The 22,608-nt window shown below is 35.2% G+C and overlaps 1 protein-coding gene across 1 annotated transcript in view; it reads left to right on the top strand.

Moving 5' to 3' along the window:
• Positions 1-22,608, top strand: part of BRIP1 (BRCA1 interacting protein C-terminal helicase 1) — a 176,347-nt gene that overhangs the window by 124,788 nt on the left and 28,951 nt on the right. The window contains 1 exon segment of the mRNA XM_039247334.1: positions 16,332-16,444. Coding sequence (XP_039103265.1) covers positions 16,332-16,444 — 113 coding nt within the window.

The following is a 22,608-nucleotide window of genomic DNA, read 5'->3' as shown; positions in this document are numbered from 1 at the left end:
AGTCTTTAGTGAAGGACATGAATGTACTACAATATTTTCGTGGGATTGAATCTGGGTGTTCAGATGCTTAGAGAAAGTAAAATTAAGCAATACCTTTCACCTCTCATCAAGATATCCATTTACTTAGATTTGCCTAAAATAGATGAAGGAGGCAGAGAGATGAGATTTGAATCTTATCTACAGTGATGTTGAAACATACAAACATTTGATAAAGTGGAATGCCCTCACCAAAGGCCAGATTACAAGATTATTCATATCATTAAGACTATTCAGAATACTGAAACAACCATTTTTTAAAATAGCTGCCAAGAGTACCAAGTACTTAATATGCTGGTGACATAGTGAACCACTACACAGATTATAGCCCTTTGACTCATGGAATTTACAGTCTAGCAAGGAACAGTGACATTAAAGTAATAAAGAGTTAATTATAGTTGTGATAAAAGCTGTAAGAAAAAGTCACAAGAACTATGAGAATGTACAACAGGATCCTGACCTAGCCTTTGTGAGTAAAGAAAGACTTCCTGAGGAAGTGATATTTAGTCTGACACTTAAATAGTGTCCTAGAAGGCTAAGACTTACATAGGTGAACAGAATGGATAAGAGTATTCTCAGCAGAAAGAATGGCCTATGCTAAGGCTCTAAAGGTGTGAAAGAGGATAAGCAGTTTCCAGGAATTGAAAGGCTGATGTGGAGAGTGGGGGAGAATAGCATGTGAATAGAGGCTGGGAGAGATATTAAGGAGCCAAATCATTTAGTATGCCATTTTAAGGATTTGAGACTTTTCTAAGCCAAGGGAAATTCTAAGCTGTCCTGTGGGAAACCAGATCCGGGAATAGAGCCTGAGGTCAGAGTGTAGTGGAGTTGTAGTTACAGTGTAGCATCTGATACAGAAACCCACCTGGATCTAGCCCCAATAATAACATGTGGTTACCCAGGGGGAAAGGCTATGTATATAAACTTAAAGGGCTGTAATACTAAACTCCCAACATTTTAGGAGTCTAGCAATTTGCTGTCGGAATTTTTGGAAACACTTAGACCAAAGTACAGATATGGAAGAAAAACCTTGTCACCTCTGAAGGTCTAGAATGAGTTTATCCTCAAATACCTAAACATTTTTTTTCCCTCCTCAGAACACTTTTTTTTTCCAAGATAGTTTAGCCAAAAGTATTATTAAAGTAGGTTTTAAGTGCACCTTGAAATAACAAAATTAAAATCTAGTTTAAATCTAATTATTCCATGTGGGTTGACAACTTGTAATTTGCCTTGGACAGTGAAAACTGATAACCAAACCCTTGCTCCCATCCCTTCTTAAAAACAAACAAGCATGAAAACACAAAAATAAATGGCTGAGATATTTTTAATTTTTAAATTTAAGACAAATTCTTTTATTTCTTAAAAGAATGTTTTGGGATCAAGGAAAGAAACATCTAAAATCATAAAATTTTAAGCAAGTTTCATTAGCCTGTTCCCTTCTTTTTCTCCCAATAATCACATCATTCTAGTTCTAAGGGTGGGGGGTAGATAAAAAGCCATGCCTGAATATAACTACAGATTAAACCTTTGGATATCTAATAAAACAAATAAAAATTTTGGCTTATGAAAATTTTTGAAATTATATTTTCTTGTGTTCATCTTGTGTTGGCAAGAACAAGAACTTGATTGACCTTTGTATTTTACTTTTGTTCTCATAGTAGGTTGAAGGCTTTAAAAGTGATATTATCACCCTGAAGACTTATAAGTTTGATTGACACATTACTTCCTGTGGCCTAGAGCATAATCAGCACCACTACTTCAAGGGAAGTGTGGGATTGACTTTTAACTTCTCTGAAAGTTTTCTTTTCCTTCAGAGTAGAATTTTTGTTGCAGTAGATTTTAGTTTATTTATATTTACTTAATCAAATCTTGTGAGCAATGTACTGTGCATTGTAGGATGTTTGGCAGCATCTCTGGCCTTTACGTATAGATGCCAATAGCGGACCCTTCTTAACCCAATAGTTGTGACAACCAAAAATGTCTCCAGACATTGCCAAAATCTTTTGGTAAACAGAATCAATGTCAGTTGAGCACCATTGCTTTATATGATAAGGCATCGGGGCACCTGGGTAATTCAGTCAGTTGAGCATCTGTCTCTTGACTTTGACTCAGGTCATGATCCCAGGATAGTGGGATTGAGCCCTGTGTAGGGTGCCGAAGTGTGGTGAATGCTCAAGATTTTTTCTCTCTCTCTCTTCCCCTAAAAATATATTTGTGTGATATATAGATATATATAGATATATAGGTGTATGCCATGAATTAAAATGAGCAATCTGCATTTACTTTTGAATTATTTATCAAGTTAAAAAAAGTACAATAAAGCTTTTACTACGAGCCTAATTGATACAAAACACAGTTGTTTCTTTTTTTTTTTTTAATTTCTAGGAGAGAGAGATAGAGAGACAGCGTGAGCAGGGGAGGGTCAGAGAGAGAGGGAGTCACAGACTGAAACAGGCTCCAGGCTCTGAGCTGGCAGTCAGCGCAGAGCCCGACGCGGGGCCCAAACCCACGAACCAAGAGATCATGACCTAAGCGAAAGTCGGACGCTCAACCGACTAAGCCACCCAGGCGCCCCCACAGTTGTTTCTTATATTAACAATTTCTTGGCTTCTGCCCCACTCCCAGCCCTTACTTCACTACAGTGACTTTCGCTTCTCTTAGCTGTTTTGTCTGGTATTTGCCTCCATATTTTATCTTTATTTAATCAGTTTTAGACCTAAGTATTTACGTCCTATATGAGATAAGGATTTTAGCATACTATACCTTTCCCTTCTTTTTCCTCCTAACATAGTTACATCACATTTTAAAAATTAAATCCAGGGACGCCTGGGTGGCTATGTCCGTTAAGTCTCCGTCTTCAGCACTCAGGTCATGATTTCACAGTCTGTGAGTTCAGGCCCCCGTTGGGCTCTGTGCTGACAGCTCAGAACCTGGAGCCTGCTTCAGATTCTGTGTCTCCCTGTCTCTCTCTCTGCTCCTCTGTGCTCTGTCTCTCTCCAAAATAAATAAATATTAAAATTAAAAAAAATTAAATCCATAATCAATATTCATGTCATGACTATGAAAATATTGTTCACTGTAGTCAAATAATTTCCTTCCTTTCTTGAACTTTAAAAAAAAATTTTTTTTAATGTTTTATTTATTTCTGAGAGAGAGACAGCATGAACAGGGGAGGGTCGCAGAGAGAGGGAGACACAAAATCTGAAACAGGCTCCAGGCTCTGAGCTAGTTAGCACAGAGCCCGACGCAGGTCTCGAACCCACAAACGGTGAGATCATGACCTGAGCCGAAGTTGGACGCTTAACCGATTGAGACACCCAGGCGCCCCCTTTCTTGAACTTTTTATCTTCCTATTAATAATGCCCTCTGCTTTTTTTCATTTTTAGAAGATCTTTGTTTTGAGTTGTTTTTTCTTAATTTATTTATTTTGAGAGAGACAGAGCATGAGCATGGGAGGGGCAGAGAGAGAGAGAATCCCAAGAAGGCTCAGTGCTGTCAGCACAGACCGAACTGAGCCACCTAAACGCCTCTAAAAGATCTTTAAATTAAGTTTGTGTCACCCTTCAATGAATCTGTGCAACACTTCTCAATACAGTTTTCCTATCATATCTGTCAGATAATAGGTCAGTCCTTTTTTACCCCTGAAGACACTGCTCCTAGAGCCTCCTGATTTCCTACTTCAGTCAAGATCAAGTTAGCCCACTTAACTGCCAAATTCCTGAGATTTCTCTTTGCTGTTGTCCTGGGAATTTGATTTGCCTATCTTCTGTGTTGGAACCCAAAGTTCCTGGGTCTCGAATCTTCTTCCTATTTCTTGTTTACTGTTTACATCTTCAGAGTATAGTCCTCCAGCAGTTTATCTGTACATTCATTTCCTGAGCTATTCCCTGCTGGCCTAACTGGCTCATCTCCCATCAGTAGCTCTGTGAGTACTTTAGTTTGAACTTTCACCTCTCTGCTCAGTCATATACCATTTGTCCATCTGCTTTTCACATTCATGTATCAGGTTTTAAATTTGCAGATGTCTCTTAGTTTAATTGAAAATGAAGACTGTGTTTCTCTTATTTGTCTTTTAAGTTTGGTGAAGTTTTTATGTTTCTTTTTCCCTTCTTTCTTCATTACTTTCTACGTGTCTTCATTACTTTCTAAGATAAAGTATGGGATTTTAAAATGCTGTGATCCCAGGGGCGCCTGGGTATCTCAGTCAGTTAAACATCCAACTCTTGATTTCAGCTTAGGTCATAATCTCATGGCTTTGTGGTTTCTAGCCCCACATCAGACTCCATGCTGATGGTGTGGAACCTGCTTGTGATTCTCTCTCCTCCCCCCCTGCCCCTCCCCTACTCCTGCTGTCTCTCTCTCAAAAATAAACTTTAAAAATTAAGTAAGTAAAATAAATAAATAAAATCTATGATACCATGTGCTTTATTCCCACCCTCACACATTTGAGAAGCTCTAAATCAAATATTCCTAACAATAATATTGTAAAGGTAGAAAGTAATAATTGTTCTAAAAAATCAAGTATATACTTATATTTGAAAACTTTGTAATAAAAATCTAGATGGAGAAAGTATCATGATTCATTTGTTGGGCTGTGGAGGTAATAAGCAGTATTAAGGTTTTAAGTGTATTGCAGTATTTTTTGGCATGTCTGTAATCTTTGTTATGTGCACACTTTCTCGTGATCATGTTTGTTTTTAAATGTCACAGTGTTTAATCATGTGAAATCTGAGTCTGAGCCTCCTCTTACTGTGATTACCTTCTACTTTCTACGCCTGCCATCGCCACAAAAGTTTTATGCAACACCCCCTCTCCCACTCACTCCACCCCAGGGCCAAAGTGCTTAGAATTGCATTTTCTAGCATCTACAAGCCTCTTCCATAGAGATTTTGCCTTCCAGAGATATATAGGAGTTGGTGCAGGTCTTTGTTACTTGCTAAATGCAGCACTACTCATTCCCCTTAAAGCCTCTTGTTTTTATTTAAAAAAATTTTTTTAATGTTTATTTTTGAGACAGAGAAAGCGAGCAAGAGCAAGGGAGGGGCAGAGAAAGAGGGAGACACAGAATAGGAAGCAAGCTCCAGGCTGAGCTGTCAGCTCAAAGCCCAATGTAGGGCTCAAACACATGAACCGCAAGATCATGACCTGAGTCGAAGTTGGACACTTACCCTGCTGAGCCACCCAGGTGCCCCATCAAAGCCCCTTAATATTAACTCATTCCCTTAAGAACCTGGGGTTCCATTTACAGCCTCACATTGCTTTCTTCTGTATATTTTATTTTGTTGGTTGTTATTGCTAGACAAGTTTATTTATAGTTATTTGTCTCTCCTATGTGACTTTAACAGGGAAGCTCTAGATTATAAGATATGCGAATGAGGTAATATTCAGACTAATAAAGGAACAGTCATGCATTCATTCCATAGATTATATCACTAACATATTTTATATGTATATAGCTCATGGATTACAAAGGGATAAAAATATTATGAAAGTTACTAAAAAGTGCTAATGTTATAGTTTGTCAGAAAATTTAAGATCAATTGCAGAAATTATTTAACAAAAATTGTGTTTCAAAACTGAACACTGTTTTCTGTGTCCTGCCAAAGTACATGTTTTCATTGATATTTGATGAAAAAGTAGCTACTTCACAAACCTAAGAAATTTATTTTATGTTACCTAAAATAATGTGGCTATATATTGAATAGAACAGTTTAAATGCTTTCATAGGGAGTTGATCTAGGAGTTAAAACCCTGATTTGAGGTGAACAGCCTAAGAGATGGCCTACATTGGCGAGATGGCCCCCATTGTCTCGATTAGTCCTATGACTTCTTTCATATATGTGCGACAATATAGTATAACAGACTGTAAAGCCCACCCAAACCATTGGATAAGTAATGACTCTGTCCCCTTATGTCCAATATATGATGCTTTACTATTTTGTGTGTCATTTAATTCTTTAACTGTGTGTGGTAGGAATTTTCTTCCACTTACAAAGGAGGAAACTAAGAAAGGAAGCTAAATTGAGGGGGTACTGTGCCTTGCCCAAGGTCAAACAACTAATTAGTGTCAAAGCCTTAAATCCAAGCTGTATATTTTGTCCATTATACCTCCTTCCCTCAGAACCTACTGTAGCATGAATATATATATATATATATATATATATATATATATATATATATATATGTAACACAGAGTTCAATGTAGATTTTTTCTGTGCAAAGTTTGTTACCCACAGCAGCCTTAAGGCATATGTGAAATAAATTATGTTACTGATACTATATCTGTTACTATGTCTTGATTCTTATTTCTTAGTAGATTATTGTCCATTCCTAATGTAACAAGAAAAGTAAGTAACAATTGAAAACCATTACTAATGTGGGGGGTGGGTTGTGGGTTTTTTGTTTTTTTTTTTTTTTTTAAACTCTAAAAGGGAGCCTGGCTTCTTCAGTCTTGGCAGAAATCCATTTTTCCCCTTTTAAGAAAAAATATATACTATATTTGGTTAGCTTGGTGTTTCAGAAATCTTGAAAATATGCCAGATGAAATAAAACCAGCTATATTCCTTTTATCTTGCTAAATTATTTTACATACAAGATCTTATGCTGAGTTTAGAACTCTAACCATTGGAATTTATATTGTGATACCCTGATAAAAATTGTTTATACTATGATGATATAAAGCAGTAAATGTCTCTAATGCACAGTCTTTGTCTCCAGATTTGGTTTGCTGTAAATGTTTATGTTTTAAGTTCTGTACCTTGGTGAAAGATAAAACTATGCATATTGAGTGTTTGCTGGACAAATGTGTTTATTTTTTTGAAGCAAAGTTTTAAAATATTTTTGATAAGTTTAGCCGATTGTTTGTTGTTAGTCTTATTTTGAGGCTTGAACTTCTGTTTTAAAACTTAGCTATGAGAAAAAAAGTATGTTCTGCCTATAGTGATTGCTTTTAGGAAAGCATTTATTATTGAAGGCATAATACATATTCATATGAATTGAGATAAATTCCCATCTTTCATATGAGGCCGTAAAGTGAGGAGATGCATTTATAATTCCATTTCATATTTATCACACCACTTACTTCTTCAGAAGCTACTTATAAAACTTATAAAAGGGCACTCTTGTGCGGAGCAACTTATGGCCAACACTGTTCAGTTTGACTAAGTTGAAAAAATTATCTAATGTTCAAAAGTGTGACTTAAATTTCTTATTGACATGTACAGTATAATCCTTTTGGTTATTTTATATATTCTATATCCATTCAGTAGTGTACTTCCTGTATTGTCTCCAGTAAAACGGAGCCATTAAAGGACTTAAGGAACTTACTGTTGATCTCAAGTATATTCTAGTATAATAGTAAAATCGGAATCCAGGACCATTTAATTTCTACTTGGTAATAGTTATCTGGGTATTTTTACATAATTCTCTAAGTGCCACCTCAGTCTTGATTGTCTATCTTTGCTATTTAGGATCTCATCTCTGCTTACATCAGGTTACCTTTTGATGCACAGATATTTTTAGTTGCCTAGAAACTACTATACTAAGGGTGTTTTTTTTTTTATTTTCTGTGAACTTAAACTCATTATGGAAAAACAGTGAATCAGTGCAGCATCTGAACCAATCGGTTGCAAACTCAAGCCACTAAAGGAGTTAACAGATTATTTAAATGAGTGAGCTAGTTGAGGGTTGGCAAATAAATCAAATTATTTTAAGCTACAGTAAGAGCCACACAAAACATAACATTTGGGCCCTCAGTTTGCAACCTTTAATAAATTAGTTTGATTTCTCTCTGCCGTTCACACACCCCTCCAGAATTACACATATACTAATTTATTGGGGGCGGGGCCCAAGTGGTTTAAACTCCTTCAAGAGTGTACAATTAATATAGCTTTCTATTTTGGGAAAGCCTTGTAAAATATTTTTGAAAAGTAATTTTAACTGGTCTAAAGATCATCTTTCCAAACCATACTTCAGCTTAGTTTATAGTGTTTACTTTCTGTCAAAACTTAGGAAAAACATTCACAGTTAACTTGCATAGTATAAAATGTCTGTCTCATTACACATTAAAGAAGGATTGGTCAACAGGTATAATGTTGTTAGACTGTATTGCTAATATGAATGTGGACATGACCTCCCAAATAGATCAAAGACTAATCTCTTTGACAGTTACAAGATGGCAGAGCTTGCCATGGGCCTTTTGCTGCTGCACATTGAAACTATTTGTTTGGAAAGCATGCCTGAGGGATGAGAATGCATTTATAAGGATGAACAGGTAAAAGTAAAAGGTTGTCTTTTGACATTTCAACTAATCCCTCCCAGCCTTTGGTTTACTTAACATTTAGGCTATTTGCTGGCATTAGAAAATGGCTTTTTCACATATGCTTTATGTCATTTTAAATTGGGCATTGATTTTCATGCCTGATAATCCCTAAGTGTACAATGAAAGATTCTGATGTTGTTGTAATGAGGTATACAATCTTCCTACCTTTTCTACACCCTTAGTCTTGCTTTCCCTAATGAAATATGTTCCCCCAAGACAATTTTTTTTATTAATTTTTAAAAGTCTGTTTCTTTATATAATAAAAAGTATTTAAATGTTAACCAATGTATATATTTACTTTCAAAAGTTTTTTTTGTTTGTTTGTTTCTTTTCATCTAAAATAATTTTCCTAGCTAAAATACTGGCAGGATTTTAAAGGCTATTTGGATTGTAAAAAATATTTGAAAATTTATAAGAAAATGAATTCATGTTGTCATACATAAAAGTTAGCTCATTTTAATGAAAACCAAGGAGAGATAATTTTATCTAATCTAATAGTTGCTACGTTATCTCTGTTTCATTTATAACTAATGTAAACTAATATATCCTAGAACAACTGTTATCATAGGCAGAATGATCATTGTAAAGTATTTATCTGGAACGGCGTGTAGGGAAATTTGAAAACCCTTAAGCTATTATGTCTAACAAAGGATAAATGCCACAATTTGGCAAGGGTTGGCGGGTACGGTCAAAGAATATAGAGATACTACTTAGTTATATTTTGAGAGATAGGTAGGAAATCTATGTATTTCCCAGTTGGATAGAAATTTTAAAGTATATTTTCTTTTAATCTCTACATATTATAATATACTTTATCACTGAATTGTTACTTTTACATTACTATTAGCTAATATTTCCTATGATGCCATGTTATTATATTATTTTTTTAAAACAGAACCTGTAACACTTAAGGGAAAGTATACTTCCTTTATATTCTAGTTATAAAGTTTTAATATAGAAATTTGACAGGCTATTTTGAGAGGATATAAAATACAATTTCATTCCTACCAGTTTAAAAGCTACTTGTCAGAAGTACACTCTTCTGATTTCTCGCCTAACACATGCCCTTTTGTTTAAAAAGGGTAATAGTAATATAGAGTGTATTGAAGAGACTTTTTTTTCTCTTGTAGTTTTACAACTTTTTTTTTTTTTAGTTTTTATTTATTTCTTTTGAGAGGCAGGGGAGGGGGCAAGAGAGAGAGAGGAAGAGAAAGAATCCCAAGCAGGCTCTGCCCTGTGAGTATGAGGTCCCGACACTGGGCTCGAACCCACAAACCGTGAGATCATCACCTGAGCTGAAATCAAGAGTTAGACACTTAACCGACTGAACCACCCAGGCGCCCCAAGAAGTTTCACAACTTATTAAAACTAACTTGTTAATTTATCTTGAAAGTCCAGAATTTTTCCAAGAAAGTACTCTTTATACCTTTAATTAGGCTTACACTGCAAATACGCTATATACTTGCCCAGGAATACTACATATGAGATCTTAATAAGTTGACCAAGTGAAAAGAACAGTTCCTGCTGCTTCATATTCAATAACTAGTTGCTAGGGATTGTAGTCAACTTCTTTTTCTTTTCTTTTTTTTTTTATGTTTATTTATTGTGTGAGAGAGAGCAGGGGAGGGTTCAGAGAGTGAGGAAGACAGAATCCCAAGCAGGCTCCACACTGTTAGTGTGGCTCCACTAACAGTGTGGAGCCCGATGTGGGGCTCATATTCAACAACTGTGAGATCATGACCTAGGCTGAAATGAAGAGTCAGAAGCTTAACTGTTTGAGCTACCCAAGCACCCCTGTAGTCAATTTCTGTGAGCTTCCACTACTAGCAGATAGTTATTGGTGAATAAATTGCTGTCATTGTGTTTGAGAACCATTTAAAATTTTACTTTAATTAGATTTTCTTACTCATTCCATTTCTAATTAGGAAAAGTAAGCCATAACAATTGATTTACCTAAGATCCCTCAGAAAAGCTATATAGTGTTTTGACTCCAGAGATTTCACTCTTAAGAGAGCAAGCTCTGTAAATAGACTAGATTCAGTTCCCAGCTGTGCTCCTGTGCATTGTGCTTAGAACATTATAGGAGCTCAGTAAATGTTATTATCATTTATTATTAAGATCTGTTGTTCCCATCTTTTCCAATATTGAGTTTGTGTTTAGCTAATTCATTGTCAATTTCTGTTCTTGAAATTAAGAAATATAAGAAATCATTTCTTTGTTAACTAATCTCTATACCCAATGTGGGGCTCAAACTCATGACCCCCAGATCAAGAGTCGGTTGCTCTACCAACTGAACAAGCCAGGTGCCCCAGAAATTATTTTCTTTATCATGAATTAAGCCAAAGATACCCTTTTTATCTTCTTCCTTAAGCATACTTCTCTTCTTGTCTTCTCTCATTGATTACTGGATTGCTTCTCTCACTGTCTGGAAACTTTGTAGAGTCATTTTTTACTTTTCTCACTTTAGTAAGCCCCACATCTACTTTGTCACTAAAGTTCTATAGCTCTATAATGTGTTGCAAACTGGGCCTCTTTTCCATTCCCTTTGCCTTTCTAGGTAAGGCCCTCATTACTTTAGCACCAAATTCATAGCATGTCTTTATTTCCCAACTCCTCTTCTATACACTATAATTAAAGTAAATACCTTAAAATTTATATTTACTTGTGGGCCATTTGTATTCATATTCTTCTCTGTTGTTTATATACTCTTGCTGGGTAGAACATATTTTTAACTCATCTTTGTATTCCTAGAGCCTATCACAGATGCTTTGTACATTGGTGAAACTGTAAATTTGGTATTTCTTTAAGCTACCAAGAATTTCTTCTTCCCATTATATCAGTTTTTCTACTTTAAATGTTCTATTTTTGATGCTTCTACAGCATTCTTTTTTATTTGGGTTTTTTTTTTTTAAACTGAAACATAATTGATTCTATAGCATTCTTGAAAACTGCTTAAAACATAACCCCTTTTTTCATTCAATTAGTGTATACAAATAAAAAATCATAATGCATATGTTCCTTTTACTCAAAGTTGCATCTTTTTAGAGGAGAGCTATTATAGGAAAAAGCTCATTAACTTATACAATTAAATAGGTCAGTCTGAATTGTATATACCACACACTCTGACCTTGTATAAAAGTAGCTCATTCTTGGGATGATGTAATTTTAACATTTTTTATGAAGACCATATGAAGTCTGGGCACATAGTATTCTTTGGATGACACTGCTTTTAATAGGAATGTAGCTTTATATGCTATAATTGTGTCCATCATTGAAAAGGAGTATGATTATAATATCAAGCTCAATTTATTAGATGGCAGGATTTATTGTGATTTCTTTTCCAGCAAAGAAGAAAGTTAATTTAACACAGGCTCTGTGTGTTAGTACTGTGTATTAGTACCTAAATAGAAAATGAATGTACAGGGGCACCTGGTGGCTCAGTCAGTAAAGCATCTGACTTTGGCTCAGGTCATGATCTCACAGTTCATGGGTTCGAGCCCCATGTCGGGCTCTGTGCTGACAGCTAGCTCAGAGCCTGGAGGCTCTCTTCGGATTCTGTGTCTCCCTCTCTCTCTGACCCTCCCCTGCTCATACTGTCTCTCTCTCTCTCTCTCAAAAATAAATGTCAAAAATTTTTTATTAAAAAAGAAAATGAGTATAGATTCAGTCACTTGGAAAAGAGATTCTTGATATCCTTTAATAGTGGAGCCTTTGAGGTACTAAGTATTGTCTCAAATATATTAGTACTGTTTCAATTCTGAATTTTAAATTTGTTCAGATCATCACTGACTGCTTTCATATGCTTTGATTCTTTCACACCTGTCTCTCTGGTATGTAGGGTTCTAGCTGATACTTTTCACTGCTTCTGTGGATCTGTCTTAAGATTTACCAGTTCTTCTATCTTCTTCGATCTTCTGTTAAATCCATCCAATGGATTTTTATTTTAGTTACTATATTTTTCAGGTGTAGAATTTCCATTTGGGTCTTTTTTTATAGTTTCCATTTCTCTAAAGTCCATTCATTAAGCTGTATGTTTTTAACTTGTTTGAATATATTTATAACAGCTACAACAAAGTATTTGCTAATTCCAGTAGCGGGATCCTTGCTAGATTGTTTTTTTTGTGACCCATCTTTTTTTTTCTTCTTTGATTATGGCTCACATTTTTTTTTAGTAATTTTTATTGACACTGGACATTGTAGATGGTACATTATAGAGATTCTGTTTTCTATTATTCTCTGAAGAATATTGAATTTTGTTTTTTGTAGGTAGTTCAGTTAGTAGCTGATAATCTTGAACTTGTATGGGCATGATTTGACAATTTTTTAGGGGAGCTCTGGGAAAAGCTCAAGGTACATAATCTTTAAAAAAAATTGTTTTAATGTTTATTTTTGAGAGAGAGCGCGCGCGCGCGGGGGAGGGGCAGAGAGACGGCGAGACACAGAATCTGAAGCAGGCTCCTTGGCTCCAAGCTGGAGGCACAGGAGCCCTATGCGGGGCTCGAACTCTCAAACCATGAAATCATGACCTGAGCCGAAGTCAGATACTTAGCCAACTGAGCCACCCAGGCGCCCCTCAAAGTACATAATCTTTAAGCTCTATCTCCCCTGCCTTTTTGGGGATTGGTTTAGAATTGGCATCTTTCTAAATTATGGGCCTTTTTAAAAACATGATACCTGGCTGTGTGTGTGTGTGTGTGTGTGTGTGTGTGTGTTTCACTTGATTTTTTATTTACAAAGTAGGTTTTCGCTAAATTTCTATGTCAAAATATATAAATCTATTTCTTTTAATCAATATTTATCTCAGAATAAATGTAATATAACATATTTAATTATCTACCTGGTAATTAGACATTTAGGTTGTTTCTTATTTGTCTTTAATACAAAGATGCTGTGAATATACTTGCACATATTATCTATCTGTATTTATAGGAAAATATAAACACTTCTGGCAAATATTTGTCAGTATATTGCAGATAAAAACAGTGAGATTGTTACATTTGCATTTCTTGGTTTACTAATAAAGTTAAGCATCTTTTCATGTAGGTTACCAGCCAGTTATCATTCATCTAGTTCTGTAAAAGATGCTATTTGAATTTTGATGGGGATTGCATTGAGTCTGTAGATCACTTTGTGTAATAAGGACAGCTTAACAATACTCCAGTGCATAAATGCAGTATCTTTAAATTTCTTTGTGTTTCTTCAATTCCTTTTATCAGTGTCTTATAGTTTTTAGTGTAAAGATCTTTTACCTCCTTGATTTACATATGTATATATATTTTTAATGTTTTACTTATTTCTGAGAGAGAGAGAGAGACACAGCGTGAGTAGGGGAGGGTCAGAGAGACAGGGAGATACAGAATCTGAAGCAGGCTCCAGGCTCTGAGCTAGCTGTCAGCACAGAGCCTGACATGGGGCTGGAACCCACGAACTGTGAGATCATGACCTGAGGCGAAGTCAGTCGCTTAACCAACTGAGCCACCCAGGCACCCGATTTATATATTTTTTTAAAAAATTATTTTTTATTTTAGAGAGAGAGTGAGCAAGAGAGAGATAATCTTAAGCAGACTCCACACTTAGTGTGGAACCCAACACAGGGCTCAATCTAATGACCCCAGAATCATGACCTGAGCTGAAATCAAGAGTTGGACACTTAACCAACTGAGCCACCCAGGTGCCCCTCACCTCCTTGGTTCAATTTATCCCAAAGTATTTTATTCTTTTTGATGCTATTATATATGGGACTGTTTTCCTAATTTTGGGGAGGGTAGTTTGTTGTTAGGGTATGGAAATACAACTGATTTTTATATGATGTTTTTGTATCCTCCAACTTTACTAAATTCATTTATTAGTGCTAACAGTTTTTTGGTAGAGTCTTTAAGGCTTTCTACATATAAGATCATGCCATATGCAAACAAAGGTGGTTTTATTTCATCCTTTCTGGTTTGGATTCCTTTTATTTCTTGCCTAATTGTTCTGGCAAGGACTTTTAGTATTTTGTTGAGTAGAAGTGGTGAGAGTGAGCACATTTGTCTTGTTCCTGATGCTAGAAGAAAAGTTTTCAACTTTTCACCACAGAGTATGATATTAGCTCTAGGCTTGTTTTATATAGCCTTCATTATGTTGAGGTTTATCCTTTTATATCTGATTTATTGAGAGTTTTAATCATGAAAGGATGTTGAATTTTTGCAAATGCTTTTTTGCCTCTCGAGATAATTATATCTGTTAATGTGGTGTATTACAGTTATTGATTTATGTATAGTTAAACTAATATTTCATTCCAGAGATAAATCCCTCTTGATCATGTATCTAATCCTTTTAATGTGATGTTGAATTCAGTTTGCTGGTGTTTTGATAAAGATTTTTGCAACAGTGTTTATCCTATAGGGATATAGTCCTGTAATTTTCTCGTCATGTAGTGTCCTGATCTGGCTTTGGTATGTGAGTAGTGCTGGCCTTTTAAAATGAGTTTGGAAGTTTTTCCTTCTCTTCAGTATTTTGGAACCATTTGAGAAGGAACAGTGATAATTCTTTCTTAAATGCTAGATAGAATTTACCAGTGAAGCCATCTAGTCCTGGGATTTTTTTTGTTCAGAGATTTTTTTTTTATTACTTCTTCAGTTTTCTTCCATAGATCTGTTCATATTTTTTTATCTCTTCATTATTTAGTCTTGGTAGGTTGTATATTTGTAGGAAATTATCCATTCCTTCTAAACTATGCCATTTTTGGCATATAATTGTTCACAGTGCTCTCTTATAATCCTTTGTATTTCTGTAGTATCACTTGTAATGTACTCTTTTCATTTATAATTTTATTTGACCCTTTTGATTAGATAGCAAAAAGTTTATCAGTTTTATCTTTTTAAAAAACCAATTCTTCATTTCAATGACTTTTATCCTCATTTTATCCTGATTTTCTAGCTGCAATTTTTATTTCTGCTCTCATCTTCATTTCCTTCCTTAAGCTAACTTTAATATTAGTTTGTTCTTCCTTTTCTAATTTCCTAAGGTGGAAAGTTAGGTTGTTTATCTGAGATCTTTTTTTCTTACTATAGATAACTATTGCTATAAACTTTTCTGTTAGAACTGCTTTTGCTGCATCTGATAGTTTTGGTTTATTGTGTTGCCATTTTATTTGTATCAAGATCTTTTTTAAGCTCTCTTTTGATTTCTTCTTTGACCCATTGATTGTTCAGTTGTATGTTATTTAATTTCCACATATTTGTGAACATTCCAGTTTTCCAAGTGTTATTGATTTATAATTTCATACCATTATTATTGTAAAGGATATATGACTTATATGATATAATGTATCCTAGAGAATATTCCTTGTGCACTTGAGAAGAATGTGTGTTCTGCTACTGTAGATTTAAACCAAATCATAACAATATTTATATTAAATGTGAAGGATCTAAATACCCCAATCAAAAAACAGGCTGGATAAACATAAAAGAATGAACTACTGATGTATGTTTCCACATGAATGAATTCCAAAATTATTTTGCTAAATGAAAACAAGTGATTGCATACTGTTTAGTACCATTTACATGGAATTTAGAAAAGGCAAAACAAGAAGTAGATCATTGCTTGACAGAGTCAGCAGTGAAGAAGGGAGACAAAAGGAATAGAAAGGACATTTAGAAGGGTGCTGAAAATATTCTAAATTATGATTGTAATGGTGGTTACATGACTATGCATTTGTCAAAGCTTATTTACATGACATTGAAAGTTTGTGAATTTTATTCTCTGTAAATAAATTATTTTTCACTAAAACTGATTTCATCACACAGCTGCATGTAGGAATTCAGGGAATGTAAGGATGAATAAACATATTTTAAATGAACTGAAAAAATGTAGTACTGAAATACTGAAAATCAAAATCTCTCAACAAAAATGATTCAGAATATTGGAAGTTAATATGATTTTTAAAATGAGCCTGAATTATCTACTATATTTTTAATATTTTTTAAATTATTAGGTTGTACTAAAGCGACAGTACAATGATCAGCACTCCAAACTGAGAGGTCTTTTACCTGGTCGTCAGTGGTATGAAATTCAAGCATTTAGGGCCTTAAACCAGGCCCTAGGTAGGTAAGTGAAATTTAACGTAATGTAACTGTAATAATAACCTATGGCCAGGGCTATAGAAGAGTTAGTCTTGCTACTTTACTCCTTATAATAAATTTGATAGAATTGTATTTCACTAGAACCTTAGGAACTGCTTTGTTTGTTTGTTTGTTTGTTTATGAGAAAGAATGCATGTGAGTCAGGGAAGGTCACAGGGGGAGAGAGAATCCTAAGCAGGCTCTGTGCCATCAGCATGGAGCCTGATGTGTGACTTAAACTCACGAACCATGAGATCATCACCTGAGCTGAAATCAAGAGTCCAATGCTTAACTGACTGAGCCACCCAGGTACCCCAGGAACTGGTATATATTTAATGATATATGTCACAAATGAAAGATAAAAAGAATCAGTGGAATAAATGAAACCCTAAAAACTCAAATTTTCTAAAGCTTAAAGATTTATGATTGGGACACTTGGGTGGCTTAGTCGGTTGAGCATTCAACTCTGGCTCAAGTCCTGATCTCACAGTTGGTGAGTTTGAGCCCCGTTTCAGGCTCTCTGTGTCAGCACAGAACGTGCTTCTGATCCTTTGACCCCTCTCTGCCCTTTTCCCACCTCCGCTCTCTGTCTCTTTCAAAAGTAAATAAACTTAAAAAATAAATTAAAGGGTTTAAAAAATATGTAAAGATTTATAATTGATCAAACAATGAATGTCACACATAAGAGGTACTCCATAAATGTTTATAGAAGTTCACCATCTTAGGGGCGCCTGGGTGGCTTAGTCTGTTAAGCGTCCGACTTTCGCTTAGGTCACGATCTCGCGGTTCGTGGGTTCGAGCCCCGCGTCGGGCTCTGTGCTGACTGCCGGCTCAGAGCCTGGAGCCTGTTTCAGTCTGTGACTCCCTCTCTCTCTGACCCTCCCCTGCTCATGCTGTCTCTCTCTCTCTCTTTCCTAGAAATAAATAAAACCTAAAAAAAAAAAAAAAAGAAAAGAATAGTATTAAAAAAAAAAAAAAAGAAGTTCACCATCTTAAACAGTGAAAGTTTTTTCTGGTGAACGTCAGAACCCAATTGATGATTTTATGGGCATAAAGCAAACTATTTAAGAAGAGATAAACCATACTTGTGGTACTAAAGAATTAACACCACTAATAATATTTAATTATAATAAATTAAATATTAATTTATTATATATACATAATATATATTTATATATTTATAATATATATATAATATATAAGGATTCTGGTCCTTTAAGATTTGTGTTTGTAGAACTAGTTATTATCATCGTTTTATAACGTATTTCATATTCTCTATTTATGAAATTATAATTAGTTAAAGCCATGTAATAAATTTTTTCCTGTAAGGCGCTCAGATAATTAAAAGAACACAGGTTAAGAATAAAATCATGAGGGGCACCAGGGTGGCTTAGTTGGTTAAGTGTCCAACTTGGTTTTGGCTCAGGTCATAATCTGGTGGTTCAGGAGTTTGAGCCTCAAGTCAGGCTCTACGCTGACAATGAGGAGCCTGCTTGGGATTCTCTCTCTTGCTCTTTCTCTCTGCCCCTCCCCAGCTTGTCTCTCCCAAAAAAATAAATAAAAATAAAAATAAATTTTTAAAAAAGAATAAAATCATGAAAACATGAACATTTGACATCTTTTCAGTTCAGCCAGAAGACTCACTGCTAACCATTATCTGACCTCGCCAAATCCAGAACTTAAATTTCTCTCAAGTACCTCGTTCACTCACGTTAGTCCATTTACACATAAGCAAATTAGATTGCATTTCAGTTCAAATTTATAGATAGCTAATAACATAGGGCTAAAATAGCTGGATTTAAATCCCAAGAACACATCAACCAGTCTTCCCCATTAATGTTTTTACTTAAAAAAATTTATTTTAATGTTTACTTATCTTTTGACAGGAGTAAGTGGGGGAGGGACCGAGAGAGATGGAGACACAGAATTTGAAGCAAGCTCTGTGCTGACAGCTCAGAGCCTGACATGTGGCTTGAACTCACAAACTGCAAGATCATGACCGGAGCCGAAGTCAGATGCTTAACTGACTGAGCCACCTAGGTGCCCCTAATTTTTTTTTTAACATTCATTTTTGAGAGACAGAGAGTGAGTGGAGGAGGGGCAGAGAGAGAGGGAGACACAGAATCCAAAGCAGTCTCCAGGCTCCAAGCTGTCAGCACAGAGCCCAACACAGCGCTTGAATTCACAAACCGTGAGATTAGGGCCTGAGCCAAAGTCAGACACTTAACTGACTGAGCCACCCAGGCATCTCTCTTCCCCATTATTTAAGAATGATATACTCAAGTGTTTCCCTTCAAACTGAATGATTCAGTTCTGTAATTAATCTACTGATATGGTTAAGCTACTGCCCTTCTCTGCCTAAAAATCCCAGTGGTACTTGGCATCAGGTTGCATTATAAATTATTCTTGAAGCATTTCATGTGCTTACTTGGTCTCTCCTGGTGATCAACCTGTTCTGTCTTCTTTTATTTGTATTTTAATATTCTGCAAATAGTTTCCACAGAAGCTTGAATATTTTTTAATATTCCTGAATTTTAGTCACTATACTTAATTTTAGGAAAATAAATATTCTTACCTCAGTTGATTATTTTTTCCTCTTAATATAGGCAATGCATTGAATTTTAAAAAGTCATAAGTAAAAATATATCTACCTTATCATTTATAAACCTTTTCTACATATATTATACAGGTTGTAAGAGATGAAATTACTTGTCTAACATCACATACTACTAAAAAAAGCCTTCACATCTTGGCCCTCATGTACTTTTAAAACCTCAAGACCTGCTTTTTCATCCTTAGACCTTACCTTGATGCACTGAAGTTCTCACTGTCAAACATAAAACATTTTACGATTAAACATACACATCCCTTCATTACTCTCAGCCCTAGCATACAAGTTATCATCCAATTCATTTAGCAGGTTTGCCAATCAAAACCAGTTGAAATTTTTCTTTATGAAAATTTCTTTTTACTTTTCTAACTGGTGAGTTACTCCTTAGGAAACCCATAGTAGTTTATACATTATTACTGTTATAGCTTATATCTTATTGTGTTGTGATGGCCTGTTTATATATCTGCCTACTTCCATAAACACATATTATACATTTGTACATTATTGGCAGCCAACTGTGTCTCAGCTTGGGGCATGGATGCTCAATTAATACTTGTTGAACTAGCGAAAAATAGTGGATTTGGTACTCTCCCCACTATACCATGTTGTCCAGAGAGTTTCTGGAGCTTCAGAACCTACTTTTCCTAGAATTTCATTAAAAATGTATTTATAATATTTATATGTAATACTGTAATTTTAGCATTTTATTAATTAAGAAATTGATAACCCAATTGTCACTGTAATGATTTTCAGAGAAACAGTATCAACAAGTAGCACCTTACTACAAAGAAATCTATCCATTTAAAAGTCAAGTGAGGGTTTTGTATCACTTGATAAAACTCATAATGTGTATTGATTGACATAAAAGGTACTTATAATCAGGACTCCTCTTATAAGGGATAAATCTAGAAGGTCTAAAGTAAGCAGGAACAAAGTAGTTTTTTTAGAAATCCCTTTTTTAAGCCCACATGGGACTGTTAGAGTATTTGAAGTAATATAAGTCCATGAAATGTAATAACAGCCTTCAGGAATGTACCAGATGGTTTTGTGACCAGGTTACAACTGCAGTATGAGTTTCCTAACAGGTCTGCTTTACTGAAAGTATAATCTTTGTCTCAAGTGGGCATAATTCATTTGAACAAGGCAGTATGAAAACAATGGAAAAAAGAAAAGGTGAAATTCTTTTTCTCTGAACTGCTTTGTTAACTTAAATACCTTCCTACCATAGGACACTTTAAAATAAACCAAAGTGGAATCAAAAACAGTATGGCACCCTGACTTTTCATTGATTTTCAGCACTGTTCTATAATATTGGCAGTATCCATCTTCTTCTCCTGCCTAGTTTTGTGGTCTGATGCCTCAGAACCTATGGATTACTTAATATCAAAAAACAATGTTACATAAAACTTAGATTTTTTAAAAATCTCTGGAAAAATCAAATATTTATATTAATATTCACCCCTCTCAAAATTCCATGATAGTAAAGGAATAAAAATGTCAAACCTACAGAGTTAAAAAAGAGTAGGAGAGGGGACAATAACAGATGAGATGTCAACAGATTTTGAACACTGGAGAACAGATGAATGATTGAGTGACTTAGCAGGCAAAAGAAAGCTGTTGAGAAAGCTAACAAGATCCTCAGACTCAGACATGGAAAAGCTCAAGATGTGGGGGCACTCTAAAATAGCGTTTAAAATAGAGTTAATCACAGAAGAATTGGTTGCAAGTTACTATAAGTAGACAGCTCCCTCCCCCACTGAGATTTACTCTCCGGAGAGATTATACTAGAGAGTTTGTATATTCTTTAACTCCATATGTAGCTAAGGATGTATAAAAGATAGGGTTTAAGAAAAGTCTGTTTATTGAACGTGAGAACTCCATCCCCCTTTTCTTTTCAGCTCTGAATAGGCTTATAATCAATCTTACATCTCCAAGGCAGGAAAGTACAATTCTAGGGATACTAACTACCTTGTGAGTAAAACAGATAGTATTAAAGTGGTCCTGTTCCTACCAGAGTACCTTACTCTGGCAAAGCTTCCCAGTTTATAAGCCACACCCATGTAGGCAGCACTACCAGTCAACATTTGATATTCAAAGAAAGTCTGTAACTTGAAAAATACAGACCAAAACAGCAGCAGAACCATACCAACAAAAGAAAACCAGGGTGGAAGAACTTGTAGAAAACAGAAACAGCACAATAGAACAGAGGTTGGCAAACTTTTTCTGTGAAGGAGCAGGCAATATATTGTAGGTTTTGGGGGCCATGTACAGTCTGCATGCATATTCTTTTTTTATTTTTTTTCTTTAACCCTTAAAAAATGTGAATACCATTCCTACCTTGCAAGCTGTACAAAAACAAGGTATGGACTAGATTTTCTTTGTGGGCTTAGTTAGCCAGCCCCTGCCTAGAAGAAAATACAAAACAAATGTAACAAAAATATCCACAGAGAGACAAAATATTCCCTCCATGAAACAAGAACAGATTGACTATAAGAAAAGTTTCCAGGCATTAACATGAAAGGAGCAAATTTTAAACACAGAATTGGGCTTGGAAGATAAAATTGAAATTTCCTAGGTAAAAATGACAAAAAGATAGAATATGGAAAAGAAAAACTAAAAAATTTAAACATCAGTAAGCAAGAAGCAACTTCTGAAAAAAAAAAAAAAGAGGCCCTATATGAAGAGACTAGAGAAAATATAGAGGAAATAAACCTATCAAAGAAATAATCCGAGAAAAATGCTCAGAATTGAAGGGCATGATTTCCCGGTTAAAAAGTTCCACTCAAGCACCAGTAAGAGAGAAAAGCTACAGAGCACCTCACTGTGCAGTTTCAAAGTACCTGAGATAAAGAAAAGGTCCTAAAACTTTGCTGAGAGAAAAAAGACCAGTCTCCTACAAATGACATGGAATCACAATTGAAAGAGACTTTTAATTTAAGTCAAGAGACTTAAAAAGCATCATTAGAAGGTAGAAGATGGTTTTAAATTATCTTCAAATTTTTGAGGGAAATTTTGACTTGCAGTTGAAGTTCTGTACAACCCAAACAATCCATAAGTTCTAAGATAAAGCCTTCAACATGGAAGGATCTAAAACATTAGCTTCAAATGTACACTTTCTCAGGATGATACAGAAGATATGCTTCATCAAATTAGAGAAAAGTCAGACAGAGGAATATAAGGTTTTAAGAAACTGGAGTTCCTCCCTTATGACCCAGCAATAGCACTGCTAGGAATTTACCCAAGGGATACAGAAATGCTGAGGCATAGGAGCACATGTACCCCAATTTTCATAGCAGCACTCTCCACAATAGCTAAAACATGGAAAGAGCCTAAGTGTCCATCAACAGATGAATGGATCAAGAAGATGTGGTTTATCTATATCATGGAATACTACATGGCAATGAGAAACAATGAAATCTGGCCATGTGTAGCAACATGGATGGACCTTGAGGGTGTTATGCTGAGCGAAATAAGTCAGGCAGAGAAGGACAAATATCATATGTTTGCACGTATAGGAGGATTAGGAGGAACTTGACGGA

This window comes from Hyaena hyaena, unplaced genomic scaffold (genome assembly GCF_003009895.1).
Source record: "Hyaena hyaena isolate Hyena2069 unplaced genomic scaffold, ASM300989v1 scaffold_298, whole genome shotgun sequence".
Classification (NCBI taxonomy): domain Eukaryota; kingdom Metazoa; phylum Chordata; class Mammalia; order Carnivora; family Hyaenidae; genus Hyaena; species Hyaena hyaena.
This window is presented reverse-complemented; position numbering and strand designations above follow the sequence as displayed.